This window comes from Copadichromis virginalis, linkage group LG2, assembly GCF_057382275.1.
Source record: "Copadichromis virginalis isolate Kocher_CV1m ecotype Utaka linkage group LG2, C_Virginalis_male_GT1.1, whole genome shotgun sequence".
Classification (NCBI taxonomy): domain Eukaryota; kingdom Metazoa; phylum Chordata; class Actinopteri; order Cichliformes; family Cichlidae; genus Copadichromis; species Copadichromis virginalis.
In genome coordinates this window covers 3,729,785-3,750,675 of record NC_140619.1, presented here as the reverse complement: position 1 = coordinate 3,750,675, position 20,891 = coordinate 3,729,785, and the positions used below count along the sequence as shown (strand labels likewise).

At 36.4% G+C, this 20,891-nt stretch overlaps 3 protein-coding genes across 3 annotated transcripts; all 3 read left to right on the top strand.

Moving 5' to 3' along the window:
* Positions 1-1,399: 1,399 nt before the first annotated feature.
* LOC146716815 (uncharacterized) lies at positions 1,400-3,174 on the top strand. Its single transcript, XM_085434822.1, has 6 exons — positions 1,400-1,442; positions 1,547-1,876; positions 2,039-2,395; positions 2,609-2,728; positions 2,862-2,920; positions 3,028-3,174. Exons 1-6 carry the CDS (start codon positions 1,400-1,402, stop codon positions 3,172-3,174), a joined length of 1,056 nt encoding a protein of 351 aa, XP_085290948.1.
* Positions 3,175-8,466: 5,292 nt separating this feature from the next.
* On the top strand, positions 8,467-10,245 carry LOC146716814 (uncharacterized). The gene is made up of 6 exons (XM_085434811.1): positions 8,467-8,509; positions 8,620-8,949; positions 9,126-9,482; positions 9,657-9,782; positions 9,960-9,991; positions 10,099-10,245. Exons 1-6 carry the CDS (start codon positions 8,467-8,469, stop codon positions 10,243-10,245), a joined length of 1,035 nt encoding a protein of 344 aa, XP_085290937.1.
* Positions 10,246-18,317: 8,072 nt separating this feature from the next.
* LOC146716813 (uncharacterized) lies at positions 18,318-19,999 on the top strand. Its single transcript, XM_085434798.1, has 6 exons — positions 18,318-18,372; positions 18,485-18,814; positions 18,976-19,332; positions 19,461-19,586; positions 19,685-19,743; positions 19,853-19,999. The coding sequence occupies exons 1-6, from the start codon at positions 18,330-18,332 to the stop codon at positions 19,997-19,999; spliced, it is 1,062 nt and encodes a 353-aa protein (XP_085290924.1). The 5' UTR covers positions 18,318-18,329.
* The last annotated feature ends 892 nt before the right edge of the window (positions 20,000-20,891 follow it).

Genomic DNA, 20,891 nt, shown 5'->3' with positions numbered 1-20,891 from the left:
TATCACCTCAAACTCAACTGATTTATGTATTGTTCCCATGTGGCCATGTGAGCCATATTAACCATAAGAGATCTTCTTCCTGGTGCTTCTCTTCCCTTCTGTTGCCTTTACAATTTCCCCCAAACAAGTGAATTAGTTGTGTGACCTCATTCAACTCATTTTAAGTCTATGTCTAATAAAGCATTTATAAATGACACTGAGAGGTGAACAGGACCTCAAGACGCAAACAAGTCTCAGCTGTTTTCACAACAAAAAAACAACAACAAACAAAAACAAACAAAACAACAAACAGCCAGAGCATAAAGCGATAGAGTGTAAACACTACATAGTATCCATCATGTTAAACTGTAAAGCAAAATGTCTTTGCAATATTTGAGCATTTGAATTTCTTTCGTACAAGTAACTCAGATGAAATGAACAAAGTCATGGATGGTCTCCTTCACCAGCACAATGCAAACTGTGTGCAGCTCCTCAGAGTAAGGAGGTGATCAGGTTGGTGACCATGTTGTTCCTATCTCCTTCATAATGGAGAACCAAAGCAAAAATGAAAACCACAGGCTGTATAAAGCAGAGATGTTACTGCATTAAATCAAGAAATGCCAAGATTCAGTGGCCATTATGAATATAAACGCAACTTTTATCATAAAATCGGAGCACGAAATCCACACATATGTTATATTTAGTAGTGGCTATTGAATTTATTTATTTGATGCAGTAACATCTCTGTTTTATATAAAATTAAGAACCATGAAAATGCCATTTGCTTTGGGATTCTTCTGAGCGAAAGAGATAGCAAGCCACCCCTGAACCTGATCTCCTCCATACCCTGAAGTGATCTGAGTTTTTACTGTGCAGATAAGCAGACCACGCCCTGTTCTTTCCTTATTTAGCCGAATTCAGCTGTGTGAAAGCAGAGCACAAAATACCTTAACTTCTTCCTGACTTGATTCTCTAACTCCTGACTAAAGCTGATACACATCACCTAAGTGTCAGCTACATGAAAACTAATATGCTAATGAGTAAAAATAAATTACTATAACACTTAATGTGAAACATTAACTAACATCACCACCAAGGCCATAATACACTTTCCTGTTTTGATTTCCTGAGGAAACTGTTGTAAACATAGTATGTGTCTACAGTAAACAGCCCACTGTAAGAAAACCAAAATGAGAGTCAAACATAAATTAACATAAATGTGTTGCTGGTGTTGTTTCATGTGTTTAAGCTTTGGGTATGGCATATTTCCATTGTGGTAGTGCAGTGAAACAACACTACAGTGAGAAGCCAATAAGATTGCTCTAAAAATTGTTCCCTCCCATTTGATACGGTTAAATGTAGACAAATCCTTTCATAATGCAGCTTCAAACGTCTGCTGTGTCAAGAGGAAAAAAACAAAATGCTGACAATTTTTTATATACTGCTCCTGATCAAAACTGGGCGTAAGTACAGAATTCTTAATCACTGAATCACTGTGGTGTATTAATCTAAAAGATTATATGAATATATCACTGTTGGTAACCATGATTCTGCTTTTAATTTTCAGGATGCTCAGATCATCAGATCTTTGACACCAAAAATGTTGCTGTTGAGGAAAATGTGACTCTGAATTGTTTCCGGGATCGTCTTTGGCATTCAACAAACTTATTCTGGATCAGACTTGTTTCTCAGAGCTTTCCTGAAATTGTAGGATCAACAATGTCTTATGATTCTCCGATTATTGAAAACATTCATCACATTACAACAAAACAAGAGCCTGGAACTTTTGTTCTGCATATCAACGGAGCACAGTTAAGCGATACAGCTGTTTATTACTGCATCAAAGTAAGACAGCGCAAGATGACATTTTTGAAAGGAACTTTTCTTCAAGTCAAAGGTAAGTGAAACAGAAACAGCAACACTAATGCGTCAACCACAGCAAAATTATTTACCGTTTTTATGTGTTTATTTGCGTAATTCCTGAAGACACACTATTTCAATATAATTGAAATTTTTATTTAACTGAATATAATGAAAAATATTTATTTTTATTTCATAGGACCTGACCCAGGCATCACTGGTGTCACTCAAGACTCTTTGTCTAATCCAGTCCATCCAGGAGACCCAGTAACTCTGCAGTGTTCAGTCCTCTCTAATTCTGAGAACAGAAGATGTACAGAAGATCACAGTGTGTACTGGTACAGAGCCAAACCAGATGAGTCTCATCCAAGTTTAATGTACAGTCAAGGAAACAATAGTTATGACTGTGAGCGGAGTCCTGAGGCTGCCTCCCAACAGAAATGTGTCTACAGCTTCTCCAGGAACGTCAGCTCGTCTGATACAGGAACTTATTACTGTGCTGTGGCCACATGTGGAGAGATACTGTTTGGAAATGGAACAAAACTGAATATCGAAGGTAAGTGTTTTCGTATTAAAATAAAAAATAAAAATATATAAATGTTTATATTTTATTTAGTTTTGACTACAATGGATTTAGATGAAGTACATTGGCACATAATAATTGATGAATCTATGTATATAGATTATAAATATTATTACATTTCAGTTTCATTATTTTATTATTTCATTATTTCACCTTTAATAAGAGCTTTTTCCAATATAGTTCCAGTTGTCCGTCATTGGGATTTGACCAACACAGTTCTCATTCTGCTATGTGTTGCTCTCAGCATAAGCCTGATTGTCATAGCCTTCCTCATTTATACCATCAAAGAAAAACACAAAACCTCGGGTAAGAAGAGTTACTTCTATATCGATTTCTTGAATAGTATTTGGTTAGGTCATACTCATTTACAACTGATTTGTAAAGTAAAATACAGTGAAACATTTGCTTCTGATCACTTTTTCACATTGTTTTAATCCAGCTGCTGTTTCTCTACAAACAAATACAGAATCAACTAGGACAGAACATCAAATTCATAAAGTAAGAAATTTTGCAATTAAAAGCCTGATAGAAAAATAAAACCAGCAGTTTTTAATGATAGTCTACAGATGTGCATTTCAGTTGATACATTTTGATGCATTTCTCAGAGACACGAGGACTCATTGACTTATGCTGCACCAACCTTTATCAAGAGAAACACTCGCAAAGCAGAGAGAAGGAACACGAGAGCAAAAGAGACAATGTGTATTTACTCTGATGTCAGAGCTTTTGAGTGTGGAAAAAGTGAAGCTTAAGCAAAGCTTGTATTTCATCTCCCTTTCATCTTCACTTTGGACTGATATTTAATATTGCCATGCCCAGATTTCATTCACTGAGTCTGGATATTAAAAGCAGAAGAGAAAAACAATCAAATGATGAATATGTGAAAATAAGTCCAGTAAGTCATCAAACACAAAATGTGCTTTGGAACAACTACAACACATCAAATCTTTGTATTTTTTAATTCATGTCCCATTTTTTTCACTTTTTTTGTTTTGCTTTGTGACAACTGTAACAGAGATACAAAACACTGCACAGAAAGTTCTAATGTACCATTTTGTTGTGTGAGCACTTTGTATCTTTCAGCTGTTTATGTCAGGTGCTCAGAAAACAACTATGTTGCACCTGTTTGGACCTGTTTGGTTTGTGATTCAAGTTTTTCTCTGTCACCCAGCATGAAATGCTTTTTATGTATGCTCTGTAGGATCTTGCAGAAGCTTTATTAAAACACTCAAATGATATCTGAAGCTTGGTTTCTCAGATTTCCACCACAGATTGTAATTAATTTGTATATATGAGAAGTAACTTTACATTAATAAATACATATAACGCCCACAGCTTTCCTGTTGCAAAGTAATGCTAGTGTGATGCTAGTCTGTTAATGTGCAACACAAGAGCTCTGAAAATGGATTTAATTAAATACATCCAACATAAAATGTAAGTAAAACACAAAATTCTGTTTTAACTTTGATAGTACAACATTTAAATGAGTCATTTTCATCTATTCTCTTACGATTGAACCATTACTCTGTATACTAAGGCAATATAAATATTCCCTTTAAAATCACACACACATTTTTCTTTCTTTATTCAGCTGAGTTCACCTGTTTAAAAACAGCACAAAACAACTTATCTTATTTAATTCAGGTGCGCTTTGGAACTGAGCCTGACTTGATTTTCTGATTTGTCTGACTAAAGCTAGCTAACTGACTTCAATAAGCTGACAACTAACCAGAGTTGAACCGCAGGAGGGAGCTAAAAAAAGTGCAAACTCTTACTCCTACAGGCATTCCCATTCATTATTGAGTGATCCCTTGTGACAAGGGAGCAAAGCTTTCATCAGTTAAATATACATACTGTTTGTGATCTTTACACTTGTTTGTGAAGCTCTGTGAAACACTCGCTATTGTTTTGTGATTACGTTATTCGTGTTCTACTTTAAATGAAGATGTTTCAGTATATTTAAATTAAAGTCATCTGTGACACCAGCTGCTCAGTCTGTCTTCCTCTGTCTTAAACCCTATTACATATTTAGACTCTGGTCAAACATCTTCTCTGTATTAGGCAAATTATCTTTGTATAACCCAGAATCTTTCTGTGTCACTTTGTGCTTTGTCTGTTTCTTTTTCTATTGTGACAACAGCTGACTGTTAGTGCTGACCTTTCTGTTTCATTTTTAAAGACTTTGTAAGTCATAAATGAGGTCACACTAAATCCTGAATTAACTACAAACTGCATAAATGAACTATGAGTTACAGTATGAAGTGAGGATTCACAAAACCTCTAGTAACATGCTTACTCACAAATAGCTTGCTGTATATGTGTACATGTGTACACAAATGAATTAATCATTTACATAGATTTTCTAAATAAGAGCATGGACCATTAACAGCTTTCATAAAGTGCAAACTTGATGGAATCGGTTAAAGTAAATTTCACTGATTCCATCTTAAGTAAAATACTCAAATGAAAAAGAAAAGAATGAAACTACACAGTTTTTTCCTTTATTAGACTGCTGCATATTTTCAAATACGTTAAATCACTAAAACATAATCCAGGTTTTGTAACTTAGGTTTTGGGATTTGCACTGTACATTGCACTGGATAATAAAATAGTCCCATTTTGAGTCAGCTAGGTAAATCACAAAATAAGTTGTTTTCAATCTTCCAGCACATTGTGTGTCTTTGAGAATAATTTCACGAAAGATCAGTCACCTCTTATTTTGAACTTAATGTTTCACCAGTGGTGGTTAGCACCATTGCTCATAGTAAGAAGGCCCTGGTTTGAATCTAGCCTGGGGATTTTTTTGTGTCTAGAACTTGAATGTTCTCCTTGCATCTGCACGGGTTGTCTCCAGGTACTTGGCTTCCTCCCACAGCCCAAAGACATGCACGGGTTTAGACTAACTGATGGTTCCAAATTGGTCATAGGTCTGAATGTGAACATGAATGGTAATCTGTATTGATATGTTAGCCAGGCAATACATTGGCAATCTGTCTAGAACAGTGATTCTTAACCCTTTAAGACCTACCATAGAACATGGTAGGTCTAATATAGCCAAGGCTTATATTATATTTTACATGCTGTAGAGCCATTTTTGGGAGCATTTCAAGTTGCTATACATCAGTACAACCATTATAACCCAAATCTTAATAATATGTATGCATTACATGCATAGTAATTACATAAATTGCAAAAAAGTGCAATAAACTACAAAAAAATTGAAAATTTCAACGTAGGAAGTGTTATGAACAGCTGATCGGATCGGCAAAGCCTTTTTCTGGAATATTATGTTTTTGTTGCTGCAAGCGATTTTTATGCCATTTTTGCAAAGCTATATGTGGAAGGAAACTGATCTAGGACAAGCTGATGGCATAAGATGTAAGTACATCTCCTCCAGTTTCATATGCAAAAGAAAAATACTGTGCTAGCTTACGTGGTTCCAGTTCTACCTGGATTTAAAAATAGTTACACAAAACGGAGTGTGCCCGCTCCAACCGGCTTTAAAGGGTTAAGAGCTGCAAATTCTTTTTAGTTTTCGACCTGTGGGCCCCAGGACATCATAAGTTATTAATTGAAGACACCAGGGACTACTGTCAGTGCGCCCCAGGGTGGCTGTGGCTACAATGTAGCTTGCCATCACCAGTGTGTGAATGGGTGGATGACTGGATATGTAAAGCGCTTTGGGGTCCTTAGGGACTAGTAAAGCGCTATATAAATACAGGCCATTTACCATTTACCATTTTACTGTTATCCATGAAAATCTCAGTTACAATACAGCTTCCCACCACTTGGTGGAATTTGTTTAATCAGCCTCAATAAGCAAGCAGAAGAAAACACTCTCCCCGCTGTTTGCAGTTAGCAAAATATATGCAGAAGTACTTAAAATGGAAAAATGAAGATGAAAGTTTCTGAGTGGTGGAGCGGAGAGCCCAATGTGTGGACTGTGGATGCTATCCAATCATAGTGGAGGAACTGATTTTGTTCCATGAATTGTTAACCTGTTTGGCATTTTGTTTTATACACATAATAAATAAATGTTTACCACATTGCATCATGTTATCATCTTTTTTATTTGACAAGGTTTTAGCTATTGAATGTTTCACCAGTGCTGGCTAGCACTATTGCTCACAGTAAGAAGGCCCTGGTTTGAATCTAGCCTGGGGACTTTTTCTGTGTAGAACTTGAATGTTCTCCTTGCATCTGCGTGGGTTCTCTCCAGGTACTTGGCTTCCTCCCACAGCCCAAAGACATGCACGGGTTTAGACTAAGTGATGGTTCCAAATTGGTCGTAGGTGTGAGTGTGAGCGTGAATGGTTATCTCTATTTATATGTTAGCAATAACTTGAACTCCTGTCTTAGAATGTAGTGTTTGTACCTTGTCTCTTATCGTATGGAATAAGTTTTCAAATTTGACAACTTCACCACAATCAAACTCATTACATTTGCATTACTTCTCAGTAGTGTTTGTCTGTGTGCACATCCACATATTTAAGTCCCTTGTTCAACCACTTCAGTCTAACTTTATCACTGTAGCATTTTAAAAACAAGTCAAGTCAAAATGTCAAACTCAAATTGATTTTATCATTACACACACAAAACTGACATGTACTTGCATTATGATCTTCACATTCATTGTTATTCACTTAATTTAATTTAATTTAAAAAGGTATTTTTTCAATGTGAGGAGAACCAAAATTCATTTTGAGTACTCCATGAAAAGAAGTTTAATTATGTACAGTCACAGTTATCCACAGTTTTCTTCACTTTGATAGACATGATTATAGTAAAACAGTGACTGCCATATACATATTTTCCAGTGAAAAGGACATGTTACTAATTTCCAATAATCAGAGCGTTTCCTGAGAACTGGGTGCAATTTTATGTGTATGTATTAAAGGTAAATTGCATGATGATATATCTATATATCTATATATATATCTCTATATATCTATATATATATCTATATGTATATATCTATATATATATATCTATATATATATATATATATATATATATATAGATAGATAGATAGATAGATAGATAGATAGATAGATAGATATAGATATATATATATATAGATATATACATATAGATATATAGATATATATATATAGATATATATATATATCTCCTTAACACAGAACCATGAATCTAACCTAAATTTGTCTTATTTCATGATGAGTTCAAAATGTATTATGAAGGTAAGACAATTATCAGCTGATGAAGTTTCACAATTACTGTATGTCTACTAATATTTTACTTTGCAAATAGACGACAGTTATTTCTGAATGAGGGTAAAATGTTCTCAACAATATCTCTATTAAACTCAGGCAAAGAAAGTTCAGCAAAGGACTTTAGGAGATTAAGGAGTGGAGCGGGAGGTTTGTCAACTAGTCGACTGCAGTTTAAATTTGGCACTTTTTACTCTTTGTTTCCACTCACTGATTAGTTAGTTTTTCACTCAGTTTTGGGGTTTGCATTCATTAGCACCAAAACGCACTTTAAGGGTTGGGCTAAGATGTGGTTTGGGTTAATATATGACTATAAATATGAATATAAATGGAAATGAGAATGAGAAAAAGCTTGCTCACCTCACAGTCCCAATAACAACGGATGCACTACAGCACTTTTTATGTAGATGTCCTAAGTGTGAAACTAATAAATAATAATAACATAGGGTAACACGGAATCTGGAACATTAACTAACATCACACAAAGTCTTCACATTTTCTTGTTTTGATTTCCGTATGAGGAAATTGTTGTCAACAAACCATGTGTTGTCTACTGTAAACAGCTCACTGTAAGAAAACCAATATGAGAGTCAAACATAAAATACCATGAGTGTGTTGCTGGTGTTGTTTCATGTGTTTAAGCTTTGTAAATGGCATATTTCCATTGTGGTAGTGCAGTGAAACAGCACGACAATGAGAAGCCAATAAGATTGCTCTAAAAGTTGTCCCCTCCCATGCAATACGGTTAAATGTAGACAAATCCTTTCATAATGCAGCTTCAAACGTCTGCCGTGTCAAGAGGAAAAAAACAAAATGCTGACATTTTTTTATATACTGCTCCTGATCAATATTGGGCGTAAGTATAGAAATCGTACTCACTGTACTGTCACCGTTTATATTAATATGAATGTTTATATGACTGTATCACTTTTGATGAGCATGATTCTGTTTGGTATTAATTTTCAGGATTCTCAGATCATCAGATCTTTGACACCAAAAATGTTGCTGTTGGGCAAAATGTGACTCTGAATTGTTCCCGGGATCATCGTTGGCTTTTAACAAACTTATTCTGGATCAGACTTGTTTCTCAGAGCTTTCCTGAAGTTTTAGGATCAACAATATCTCATGATTCTCCGACTATTGAAAACATTCATCACATTACAACAAAACAAGAGCCTGGAACTTTTGTTCTACATATCAACAGAGCACAGTTAAACGATACAGCTGTTTATTACTGCATCAAAGAAAGTCAGCTAACCATGACATTTTTGAAAGGAACTTTTCTTCGAGTCAAAGGTAAGTGAAACAGAAACAGCAACACTAATGCGCCAGCGACAGCAAAATTATTTGCAGTTCTTGTACTTTTGTTGCACAACTCACAGTTCCTAAATATGCTCTATTTTAATGTATTTGAATTGTTTTAAATTCAACAGTATTTAATGAAACATATTTATTTTATTTTTATTTCATAGGACCCGACCCAGGCATCACTGGTGTCACTCAAGACTCTTTGTCTAATCCAGTCCATCCAGGAGACCCAGTAACTCTGCAGTGTTCAGTCGTCTCTAATTCTGAGAACAGAAGATGTACAGAAGATCACAGTGTGTACTGGTACAGAGCCAAACCGGATGAGTCTCATCCAAGTTTAATTTATATTCAAGGAAACAATAGTTATGACTGTGAGCGGAGTCCTGAGGCTGCCTCCCAACAGAAATGTGTCTACAGCTTCTCCAGGAACGTCAGCTCGTCTGATACAGGAACTTATTACTGTGCTGTGGCCACATGTGGAGAGATACTGTTTGGAAATGGAACAAAACTCGATATCGAAGGTAAGTATTTTTCTATAAATTATTGTTCATATTTTAGTCAATATTGACTATAGAACAATTAAGTGAATGTCAACAAATACTAATTAAAATGAATTTATATGTATAAATTATAAATAGTATTGCATTTCACTATTACTTCACATTAAATAAGAGCTTTTTTCAACATACTTTCAGTTGTCCAACATTGGGATTTGCAGAAGACCAACACCATTGTCTTTCTGCTATGTGTTGCTCTCAGCATAAGCCTGGTTGTTATAGCCTTCCTCATTTATACCATCAAAGAAAAACACAAAACCTCGGGTAAGAAGAGTTACTTCAGTTTTGATTTCTCAAATTATATTCAGTAACGTCCTATTAGCTGCTACTCATTTGTAAAGCAAAATACAGTGAAACATTTGTTTCTGATCACTATACAGTTATTTACTGTTTTTTAAATGGTTTTTTTTTCAGCTCCTTTTTCTGTAAAAACAAATACAGAAACAACTAGTGAAGAACAGCAAATTCAGCAAGTAAGACATTTTGCAATAAACAGCCTGACAGAAAAAAATACTTTAACTTTTAGTGATAGTCTACAGATGTGCATACAAGTTGATAATTATTTTTATTTTTTTCTCAGAGACACGAGGACTCATTGGCTTATGCGGCACCAACTTTTACCAAGACAAACACTCGCAAAGCAGAGAGAAGGGATGAAAGAGCAACAGAGGCAATTTGTGTTTACTCTGATGTCAGAGCTTTTGAGTGTGGAAAAAGTGATGCTTGAGCAAAGCTTGTATTTCATCTCACTGGGCCATCAGCTAATACACTATGTGGCAACTAATGTGTTATGTATGTATTTGTGACAACTGTATATTAAATAAGAATATTGAATTGGATTATTGAATTCAATTAGAAAAATAAAATATAGCTTCACTTTGGATGGATATTTAATATTGGAATACCCAGCCTCTGCTCTCTGAGTCTGGATATTGGAAATGGAAAATAAAAACATTTAAATGATGAATATGTGAAATTAAGTTCAGCATGTCACCAGACATGAAATTTGGTTTGGAACAACTACAAGACAACACATCGTTCTATTTGTTTACTTTAATGTCCCGTTTTCTTCACTCTTTCTCTTTTGCTTTGTGACAACTGTAATAGAAATACAGAAATCTGCACAGAAACAGGTGTTATAACTATGTGGCACCTGTTTGAACCTGTTTGCTTTGTGATTGCCTTTTACTCCGTCAGCTTGCATGAATTATTTTTTATGTTTATTCATGAGGATTATGTAGAAGCTTTAATAAAACACTCATATGATATCTGAAGTATGCTTGCCTTCTCAGATTTCCACCACAGATTGTAAATAATTTGTATATATGAGGTGTACTTTTACATTAATAAATCCAGTGTCGTCGCAAACTAGTCTAGTGTGATTTTCAGTCTGTTATTGTGCTACACAGCAAAATCTCCAGTGTTAAATTAACACTTTGACAGTGTTATATGTTTAAAAGTAACCTAGTCAGTTTTGAAGATTAACAATGGCTAACACTGAGCAGTGCTGATTTTCTAACACTGGAATATTTCTAACATTTTGAGTTATTTTCCAGTGTTAGAAAATCAGCACTGCTCAGTGTTAACCATTGTTAATCTTCAAAACTGACTAGGTTACTTTTAAACATATAACACTGTCAAAAGTGTTAATTTAACACTCAACAGTGTTGTATTTAACACTCAGAGGTGTGGACCCATATAGACACTCTCCAGTGTTAATTTAACACTGGAGACAAGCGAGCTCTAAAAATTGAATCAATTAAATCCATCCAACATAAAATGAAAATCAAGCCCAAATGTCTGTTTGAACTTTAACAGTACAACATTAAAATCACAATTTTCATGTCCATGTTTTATGTTATGATTGAACCATTCCTCCATATAATAAGACATTCTAAATATTCTCCTTAAAATCACACATGTTAAGTTTGTGTGTTCTAGTGTTCTAGTATAATATGGTGGCAGATTGAAATAAAATGTTAACGATGAATGAATGACTAAAAGCAAGCAGAAATATGAATATTGACTTACCTTCAATAACAAGAGAATTCAATTAGAAAAATAAAACCCATCTTCACTTTGGATTGATATTTAATATTGTCATGCTCAGACTCCGCATCTGTCTGGATATTAAAAGTGCAAAAGAAAAACATTTAAATGATGAATATGTGAAAGTAAGACCAGTACGTCTTCAGACAAGAAATTTGGTTTGGAACAACAACAAGACAACACATCTTCGTATTTGGTGTTTTTTAAACTCATGTCCCGTTTTCTTCACTCTTTCTTGTTTTGCTTTGTGGCCGCTGTGATAGAAATACAGAAATCTGCCCAGAAAATTCTAAAATGCTATTTTGTTTTGTGAGCTCTTTGTATCTTTAACTATTTATGTCAGGTGTTTAAAAAATAACTATGTGGCGCATGTTTGAACCTGTTTACTTTGTGATTACAGTTTTTTTTCCATCAGCCTGCATAAATAGATTTTATGTCTGTTCAGGAGGATTATGCAGAAGTTTTAATAAAACATTGAAATGATAACTGAAGTATGCTTGGTTTCTCTGATTTCCACCACACTGTAAAAAATTTGTATATATGAGAAGTAACTTTATATTAATAAATACAATGTCCACGGTTTTCCTGTTGCAAACTAATGCTAGTGTGATGCTGGTCTTTTATTGTGCAACACAAGTGCTCTGAAAATGGATTTAATTAAATACATGCAACATCAAAAGAAAATAAATCACGTAATTCTGTTTTAACTTTGGTAGTACCACATTAAAATAACAAGAGTCATTTTATGTATTTTGTTATTATTGGACCATTACTTATCTAAATATTCCCTTTAAAATCACACACAATTTTCTTTCTTTTTTCAGGGGAGTTCACCTTTTTAAAAGCACAGCACAAAACAACTTATCTGATTTGTTTAATTCAGGTACACTTTGAAACTGAGCCTGACTTGATTGACTTGTCTGACTAAAGCTAGCTAACTGACTTCAATCAACTGACAACAAATCAGAGGAAAGTTGAACTGCAGGACGGACTAAAGAAATGCTAAACTCTTAAACATCCCACAGGCATTTCCAGACATTATCGTTTGTGATCTTTACACTGGTTTGTGAACCTCTGTGAAATACTCACTATTGTTTTGTGATAACGTTATTCTTGTTATATTTTAAATGAAGACGTTTCACTATATTTAAGTTAAAGTCCTCAGTGACTGCAACTGCTCAGTCTGTCTCTTTCTGTCTTAAACCCTTTACAAACTCAGTGTCAGGAATCCTGATACAGGACCCAAACGCAGGACCTTTGAATGCCAGCACTGCGCTTATTTACAGTGGGGTGAACAACAAAGTGCAGAATATTTTTGGTGCACTCCAGGTGAATGTGTTTGCATAATACTGAATCTTTCTGTGTCACTTTGTGCTTTGTCTGTTTCTTTTTCTGTTGTGACAACAGCTGACTGTTAGTGCTGACCTTTCTGTTTCATTTTTAAAGACTTTGTAAGTCATAAATGTGGTCACACTAAATCCTGAATTAACTACAAACTGCATAAATGAACTATGAGTTACAGTATGAAGTGAGGATTCATAAAAACTAGTAGCATGCTTACTCACAAATAGCTTGCTGTATCTGAATCAGTTAACCATTTACTCAGATTTTCTAAATAAGAGCATGAACCATTAACAGCTTTCATCAAGTACAAACTTGATGGAATCGGTTAAAGTAAATTTCATTAATTCCATTTTAAGTAAAATATTCAAATGAAAAAGAAAAGAATGAAACTACACAGTTTTTCCATTATCAGCACTGTTGCATATTTTCAAATATGTTAAATCACTAAAGCATAATCCAGGTTTTTGTAACTTAGGTTTTGGGATAAGTACTGCATGATAAAATAATTTCATTTTGAGTCAGCTAGGTCCATCACAAAATAAGTTGTTTTTAATCTACCCTTCCAGCACATAGTGTGTCTTTGAGAACAATTTCACGAAAGATCAGTCACCTCTTATTTACTTTGAACTTAATGTTTCACCAGTGGTGGTTAGCACCATTGCTCATAGTAAGAAATTCCTGGTTTGAATCTAGAATGGGAACTTTTTTGTGTCTAGAACTTGAATGTTCTCCTTGCATCGAATCAAGGAGAATGCAAGGTACTTGGCTTCCTCCCACAGTCCAAAGACCTGCATGGGTTTAGACTAAGTGATGGTTCCAAGTTGGTCATAGGTCTGAATGTGAACATGAAAGGTTATCTGTATTGATATGTTAGCCCAACAATAGATTGGCAGCCTGTCTAGAACAGTGATTCTTAAGAGCCGGACCTTGAGGGCCGCAAACAATTTTTAGTTTTACACCTGTGGGCTGCGAGGCCCGCGGGACATCATAAGTTAATTGAAGACACCAGGAAGATCTCAGCCTGGGCGTCTATTGTCTTGTGTAGTCTGGAACATGAGTGGATGACGCGGTGGGTGCAGTTTTCTCTGTGGTGGGGTCGGGTGGGCTGTCCCGGGCTGTGCAGCCTGCTGGAGCGGGTGGGCTGGGAGGAGGAGTTGGCCATCCAGTTGGGGTCTGGAATGTGGGGCCTCCCTGCTGCTGCCGAGTCGGGGCAGTCTGCTTTTCTCCACCCCAGCGAAAAGGGTAACACTACCTGGATCTGGGTGCAGTTTCCCCCTCCAGGGGCAAGGGTACCTAGACCTGGGGTATAGAGTACGCTTGGGGAGTGTGATTGTGTGTACAGCGTCTCTTTGTGTCTGTCTCCACGTTGGGTGAGTGTGGAGTAAGTGCATATGAGAGCATGAGGGTGGGAATGGATGTTTGTATCTGTGTGTGCCTGTATGTCTGTGTCTATATGTCAGGTTGGTTATCAGACGCCACCTCTCTGGGGACATCTCAGGCCCTCTAAGGTTTGGAGGCCTATCTCTCCCACCACTTCCCCTGCCAGTGGCAGACGCCCGCAGACATCGGTGCATTGGTGGTTCTTTGTGTCTGGGGATGGGCGTCCGGGTACACACCAGCTCACTCTTGGTGGCGTCTTGTTGGGTCCTGGGGCTCGCTCGGGCCACTTCGGGGGTGGGGTGCCCTTGGCCTCTCAGCCTGGGGCTCGGTCACTCAGGCACAGCTGGCTGCCGGCGGAGCTCACGGGCGCGTCACTGCAACTCCCCCTGGCTTCTGCTCCGCGGCTGCTGAGTGAGCCCTCATCTGGGACTCTCCTCAGCTCTTTCTGGGACAGTGGCGCGGCTGCCCCTCTGTTGGTCTTCCTTGGTCTCTTGTGTTCTGGGGGCCTCTGGATGTCTGGAGTTTTGATCTCCTCCATACCTGCTTCATGCCCTGGAGGACGGGGCTGTGGCCCCCCCACACCCTCTAGCAGATCATTACATGAAGGAACCTTTAAAAAAAACAAGCACGTCCATGCTCACAGGTGTACACACGGGTGATCACACCCACAAACTACACCCTTTTTGGCTCCTACTTCGAAGCGCACTGTGTGCTGTCGATCTTGCGTGCTGCACGGTAATGTTTAGTATTTGGTATTTACTGTCATATTCCCATAGATCATTGTGATGTTGTTTATTCTATTACTCTTGTTCTCTTCTGCTTGTTTTCTTTTTTTCTTTCTCAACAGGTGATCCAGGTGATCGATAGATGCATTTTTTTTCTTCTTCTTTCTCTCTGCTTATTCTGTTGGTTTTTGTTTTTGTTTTTTTTGGGTTTTTTTGCACTTCCCCCCGTCCCTCTTCTCAGCTGTTTTTTTTTTCTTTCTTTCTCCCCTTCTTTCCCCCAGTCAAGTCTGTCCTGTATTCAGCAAATGAAAATAAAATAAACAATAAAAGGTGAATCAAATGGACCATTACGGCAAGGCTGGGATGTTCAATTTGGTTGGGCATCTTTCTTTGCCTTTAGACAACAACTCTGATGGCAAAAGAGCCAAACGGGACAGGCAAAAAAAAAAAAAAAAAAAATTGAAGACACCAGGGACTACTGTTATCCATGAAAATCTCAGATACAATACAGCTTCCCACCACTAGGTGGGATTTGTTTAATCAGTCTCAATAAGCAAGCAGAAGAAAACACTCTCCCCGACGTCTGCAGTTAGCAAAATATATGCAGAAGTTCTTAAAATGCAAAAATGAAGATGAAAGTGACAAGGGCCCCTCCCAAAAGGCAAACTTTTTGCACAAGTACAACCCTGACTTCCTGAAGTAAAGGTTTCTGAATGGAGGAAACAAGGCGGAGCGCAGATCCCAATGTGTGGACTGTGGACTAATGCAATCCAATGATACCGGAGGAATTGATTTTGTTCCATGAATTGTTAACCTGTTTGGCATTTTGTTTTATGTGCAAGTTCACATTCACATAATAAATGTCTATCACATTGCATCATGTTATCATTTTTATTTGACAAATAAAAATGATAATAACATTTAGCAGTTAGCTGAAATAGATTTGATTTAGTTATTAAATACAAAGCAAACCAAAAGTCATGAGATGACCATAGAGGGCGCTGCAAATAAGCTACTGACCATCCCAGCCTCAAACAACAGTGTGAGCCATCTTATGATGGCCTTAGACATACAGCATCATCCTCTGGAAAGAATAAAAAGAAGTCCAGTTTGCTGTTTGCAACTAGACGAGTCCACTTATGTCACAAATGGTGCATTGCTGCTGGTTTTTGTTCATTATTGCTGGACAGCAGTATGCATGAAGACATGCTGTTTAGTGGAGAGCTACCAACACGAGCCACAGCTCAGGAATGTTTCCACTGCATTGATGAATCCCTGAGGATCCCAGAGAAGGACACGTGGATTTACGACCCATTTTTTCGTGGATCCCACTGAAAATTATGTTGCTTTACCCTCACATCTGGAATCCCAGCTTCTGGAAGTTTCCACCGACAGCACTTTAAAGTTGCAGTGGGGCAAACTGGACCTGGAGTCCTTCTGGATTGATGTCTCAAAGGAGTACCCATGTCTGACATTGAGAGCTGTGAAACTCCTCCTCCAATTCAAAACTACATATCTGTGTGAATCAGGATCTTCCATTGTGACCACAGCCAAGACCAAAGCCCGAAACAGACTCAGAGCAGCTACTCTGAGAATGAGCCTTTCCCCCATTCCACCCAGACTGGATTAGATCGTGTCTCAGAGGCAGGCTCAAGTGTCTTATTAAGAGGTGAACATAAAAGGGGAGTTGCAGCTTGCCAAAAAACATGACTGCTGTGACTGTTGTTGTTCATTTGTCTCAAATACAAAGAGTAACTTCTGGTTTGCCAGTGAAAAAAGGTTTACCGCTGAAGCAACTTTTAAATTCACTCACAGATTATAAAGCTATATTTTCATTTGCATGTTTTTTTAATTTGTAAGTTTATTTATTCATTCATTTAACCAGATTATTATCACATTATTGATCCAATTTTTATTTTTACCCTTTTTTGTCTCTTTTGCTGTAATAAAATTGAATTATTAATTACTCTTGTGTTATCAACCCTGATTTGAGCCTTTCAGTTTCTACTTGCAGTTTGATTTGTTCCAGAAATTGTTAACCTGTTTGGCATTTTGTTTTATGTGCAAGTTCACATACACATAAAAAAATAAATGTCTATTACATTGCATCATGTCATCATAATTGATTTGATTTAGTTATTAAATATAAATCAAACCAAAAGCAACATCAACTTATTCAATACAGTGTTAATATCTGACTGGGCCCCGGGCCACCTTGTAGTAGAAAAGTTGGGCCCAGAGGTAAAAAAGTTTAAGAACCCCTCTTTTAGAATGTAGCATTTATACTTTGTCTCTTATCCTGTGGAATATGTTTTTAAATTTGACAGCTTTTCACAATCAAGCTCATTATCTTTGCATTCTTTGTCAGTATTTGTCTGTGTGCACACCCATATATTTAAGTGTCCCTTGTTCAGCCACTTTAGTCTCACTTTACTAAACTAGAATTTAAAAACAGGTATGGAAAAAACTCAAATTTAAACTGATTTTATTATTAAACACATAAAACTGGCATGTACTTGCATTATTCACGTTCATTCTTATTCACTTTGAAATGTAAAAAAGTATTTCTTGAATGTAGGGAGAACCAAAATTCATTGTGAGTACTCAATCAAAATAAGTTTAATAGTGCACAGTCTCAGTAATCCACTGTTTTCTTCTCTTTGATAGAGGTGATTATGGTAAAACAGTGACCGCCATATAAATATTTGTCAATGAAAAGAACAGAATGGAATACTTAAAATTTCCAATAATCAAAGCGCTTTACGAGAATTGCGTTCAAGTTTATGTGTAGGTATGAAAGGTAAATTGGATAACGATATGTGTGTGTGTGTGTGTGTGTGTGTGCAGATGAAGCAAATAAAGATTCACAATTACTGTATCTCGATTAATATTTTACTTTGCATATACATGACAGTTATTTCTGCATGACCTAAGTGTGAAACTAATAAAATAGGATAACCCTGTATCTGGAACAATAACTAACATCACGCACAGCCTTCACATTTTCCTATTTTGATTTCCGTTTGAGAAAACTGTTGTCAACAAACCATGTGTTGTCTACTGTAAACAGCCCACTGTAAGAAAACCAATATGACAGTCAAACATAAAATACCATGAGTGTGTTGCTGGTGTTGTTTCATGTATTTGGGTATGGCATATTTCCATTGTGGTAGTGCAGTGAAACAGCACCAGAGTGAGAAGCCAATAAGATTGCTCTAAAAATTGTTCCCTCCCATTTGATACGGTTAAATGTAGACAAATCCTTTCATAATGCAGCTTCAAACGTCTGCTGTGTCAAGAGGAAAAAAACAAAATGCTGACAATTTTTTATATACTGCTCCTGATCAATATTGGGCGTAAGTACAGAATTCTTAATCACTGAATCACTGTGGTGTATTAATCTAAAAGATTATATGACTATATGACTATATGACTGTTGGTAACCATGATTCTGCTTTTAATTTTCAGGATGCTCAGATCATCAGATCTTTGACACCAAAAATGTTGCTGTTGGGCAAAATGTGACTCTGAATTGTTTCCGGGATCGTCTTTGGCATTCAACAAACTTATTTTGGATCAGACTTGCTTCTCAGAGCTTTCCTGAAGTTCTAGGATCAACAATATCTCATGATGTTCCGACTATTGGAAAGATCCATAATATTACTACAAAACAAGAGCCTGGAACCTTTGTTCTACATATCAACGGAGCACAGTTAAACGATACAGCTGTTTATTACTGCATCAAAGAAAGTCAGCTAACCATGACATTTTTGAAAGGAACTTTTCTTCGAGTCAAAGGTAAGTGAAACAGAAACAGCAACACTAATGCGCCAGCGACAGCAAAATTATTTGTAGTTTTTATGTTTAGTTGCAACAACTTTATTTGCCCAATATGCAATAATTTAATATATTTTTGATTTAACTGAATATAATGAAACATATTTATTTTTATTTCATAGGACCTGACCCAGGCATCACTGGTGTCACTCAAGACTCTTTGTCTAATCCAGTCCATCCAGGAGACCCAGTGACTCTGCAGTGTTCAGTCCTCTCTAATTCTGAGAACAGAACATGTACAGAAGATCACAGTGTGTACTGGTACAGAGCCAAACCAGATGAATCTCATCCAAGTTTAATTTATAGTCATGGAAACAATGGTAATTATTGTGAGCGGAGTCCTGAGGCTGCCTCCCAACAGAAATGTGTCTACAGCTTCACCAGGAACGTCAGCTCCTCTGATACAGGAACTTATTACTGTGCTGTGGCCACATGTGGAGAGATACTGTTTGGAAATGGAACAAAACTCGATATCGAAGGTAAGTATTTTTCTATAAATTATTGTTCATATTTTAGTCCATATTAATACATTATTATTATTACACATCAATATTAGTTTTACATTTCACTCTTACTTCCCATTAAATAAGAACTTTTTTCAATATAGTTCCAGTTGTCCGTCATTGGGATTTGACCAACACCGTTGTCTTTCTGCTATGTGTTGCTCTCAGCATAAGCCTGTTTGTCATAGCCTTCCTCATTTATACCATCAAAGAAAAACACAAAACCTCAGGTAAGAACAGTTATTTCAGTAAAGTAAAATACAGTGAAACATTTGCTTCTGGTCACTATTTACAGTTATTTTCTTTTGTTCAAATTGTTTTAATCCAGCTGCTGCTTCTCTACAAACAAATACAGAAACAGCTGGTGCAGAACAACAAATCCAGCAAGTAAGAAATTTAGAAATGAACAGCAATCAGCGCATAGCTATGAGCAATTTTTCTTGTTAGTCTATGGATGTGCATACAAGTTGATGGATTTTTTATTTTTATTTCTCAGAGACATGAGGACTCATTGACTTATGCTGCACCAACTTTTACCAAGAGAAACACTCGCAAAGCAGAGAGAAGGAACACGAGAGCAACAGAGACAATGTGTATTTACTCTGATGTCAGAGCTTTTGAGTGTGGAAAAAGTGATGCTTGAGCAAAGCTTGTATTTCATCTCACTGGGCCATCAGCTAATACACTATGTGGCAGCTAATGTATTATTGTATGTTTAAACCTGATGTATTTATTTGTGATGACTGTACATAAAATATGAATGATGATTTGTCATACCTTTAGTAACTCACAAGAATTCAATTTGGAAGAACAAAATCCATCTTCACTTTGGACTGATATGTTATATTGGCATGCCCAGACTCTTAGTGTGTTTTAAATGCATTCCTTTACCCTTTCTGTTTTCCTTTGTGTCCGCTGTAATAGAAATACAGAAATCTGCACAGAAACATCTAAAATACTACTTTGTTTTGTGAGTTCTTTGTATCTTTCAGCTATTTTTGTCAGGTGTTCTGAAAATAAGCAGAAAATAAACTTTGCTTTTTATGGGGCTCTTGCAGAAGCTTTATTGAAACAATCAAATGATGTCTGAAGTATGTCTGGTTTCTCAGCTTTCCACCAAAGACTTCATCATATATGAGGTGTAACTCAGTTTCCATTTGTTGCAAACTGATGCTGGTTTGACTGTTGCTGTGCAACACAAGTGCTCTGAAAATAGAATCAATTAAATCCATCCAACATGAAATCAAAATAAAGGACAAATTCATGATTTGTCTTTGAAATCAACACATTAAAATAACAACAGTCCTTTTCATTTAATTCTATCATGATTGAACCATTACTCCATATAAGAAGATAATCTAAATATTCCCTTTACAATCACACATGTTCAAGGACGTGTTAGACATGATAACATAATTTGCTGATTAACTGCTAAATATATAATGCTACGAGTGACAAATGAATGACTAAGCAAGCAGAGCATCTCTAAGCTGCTCTGCCTAAAGATCAATATTTCATGTTAAATTTGGGCACCA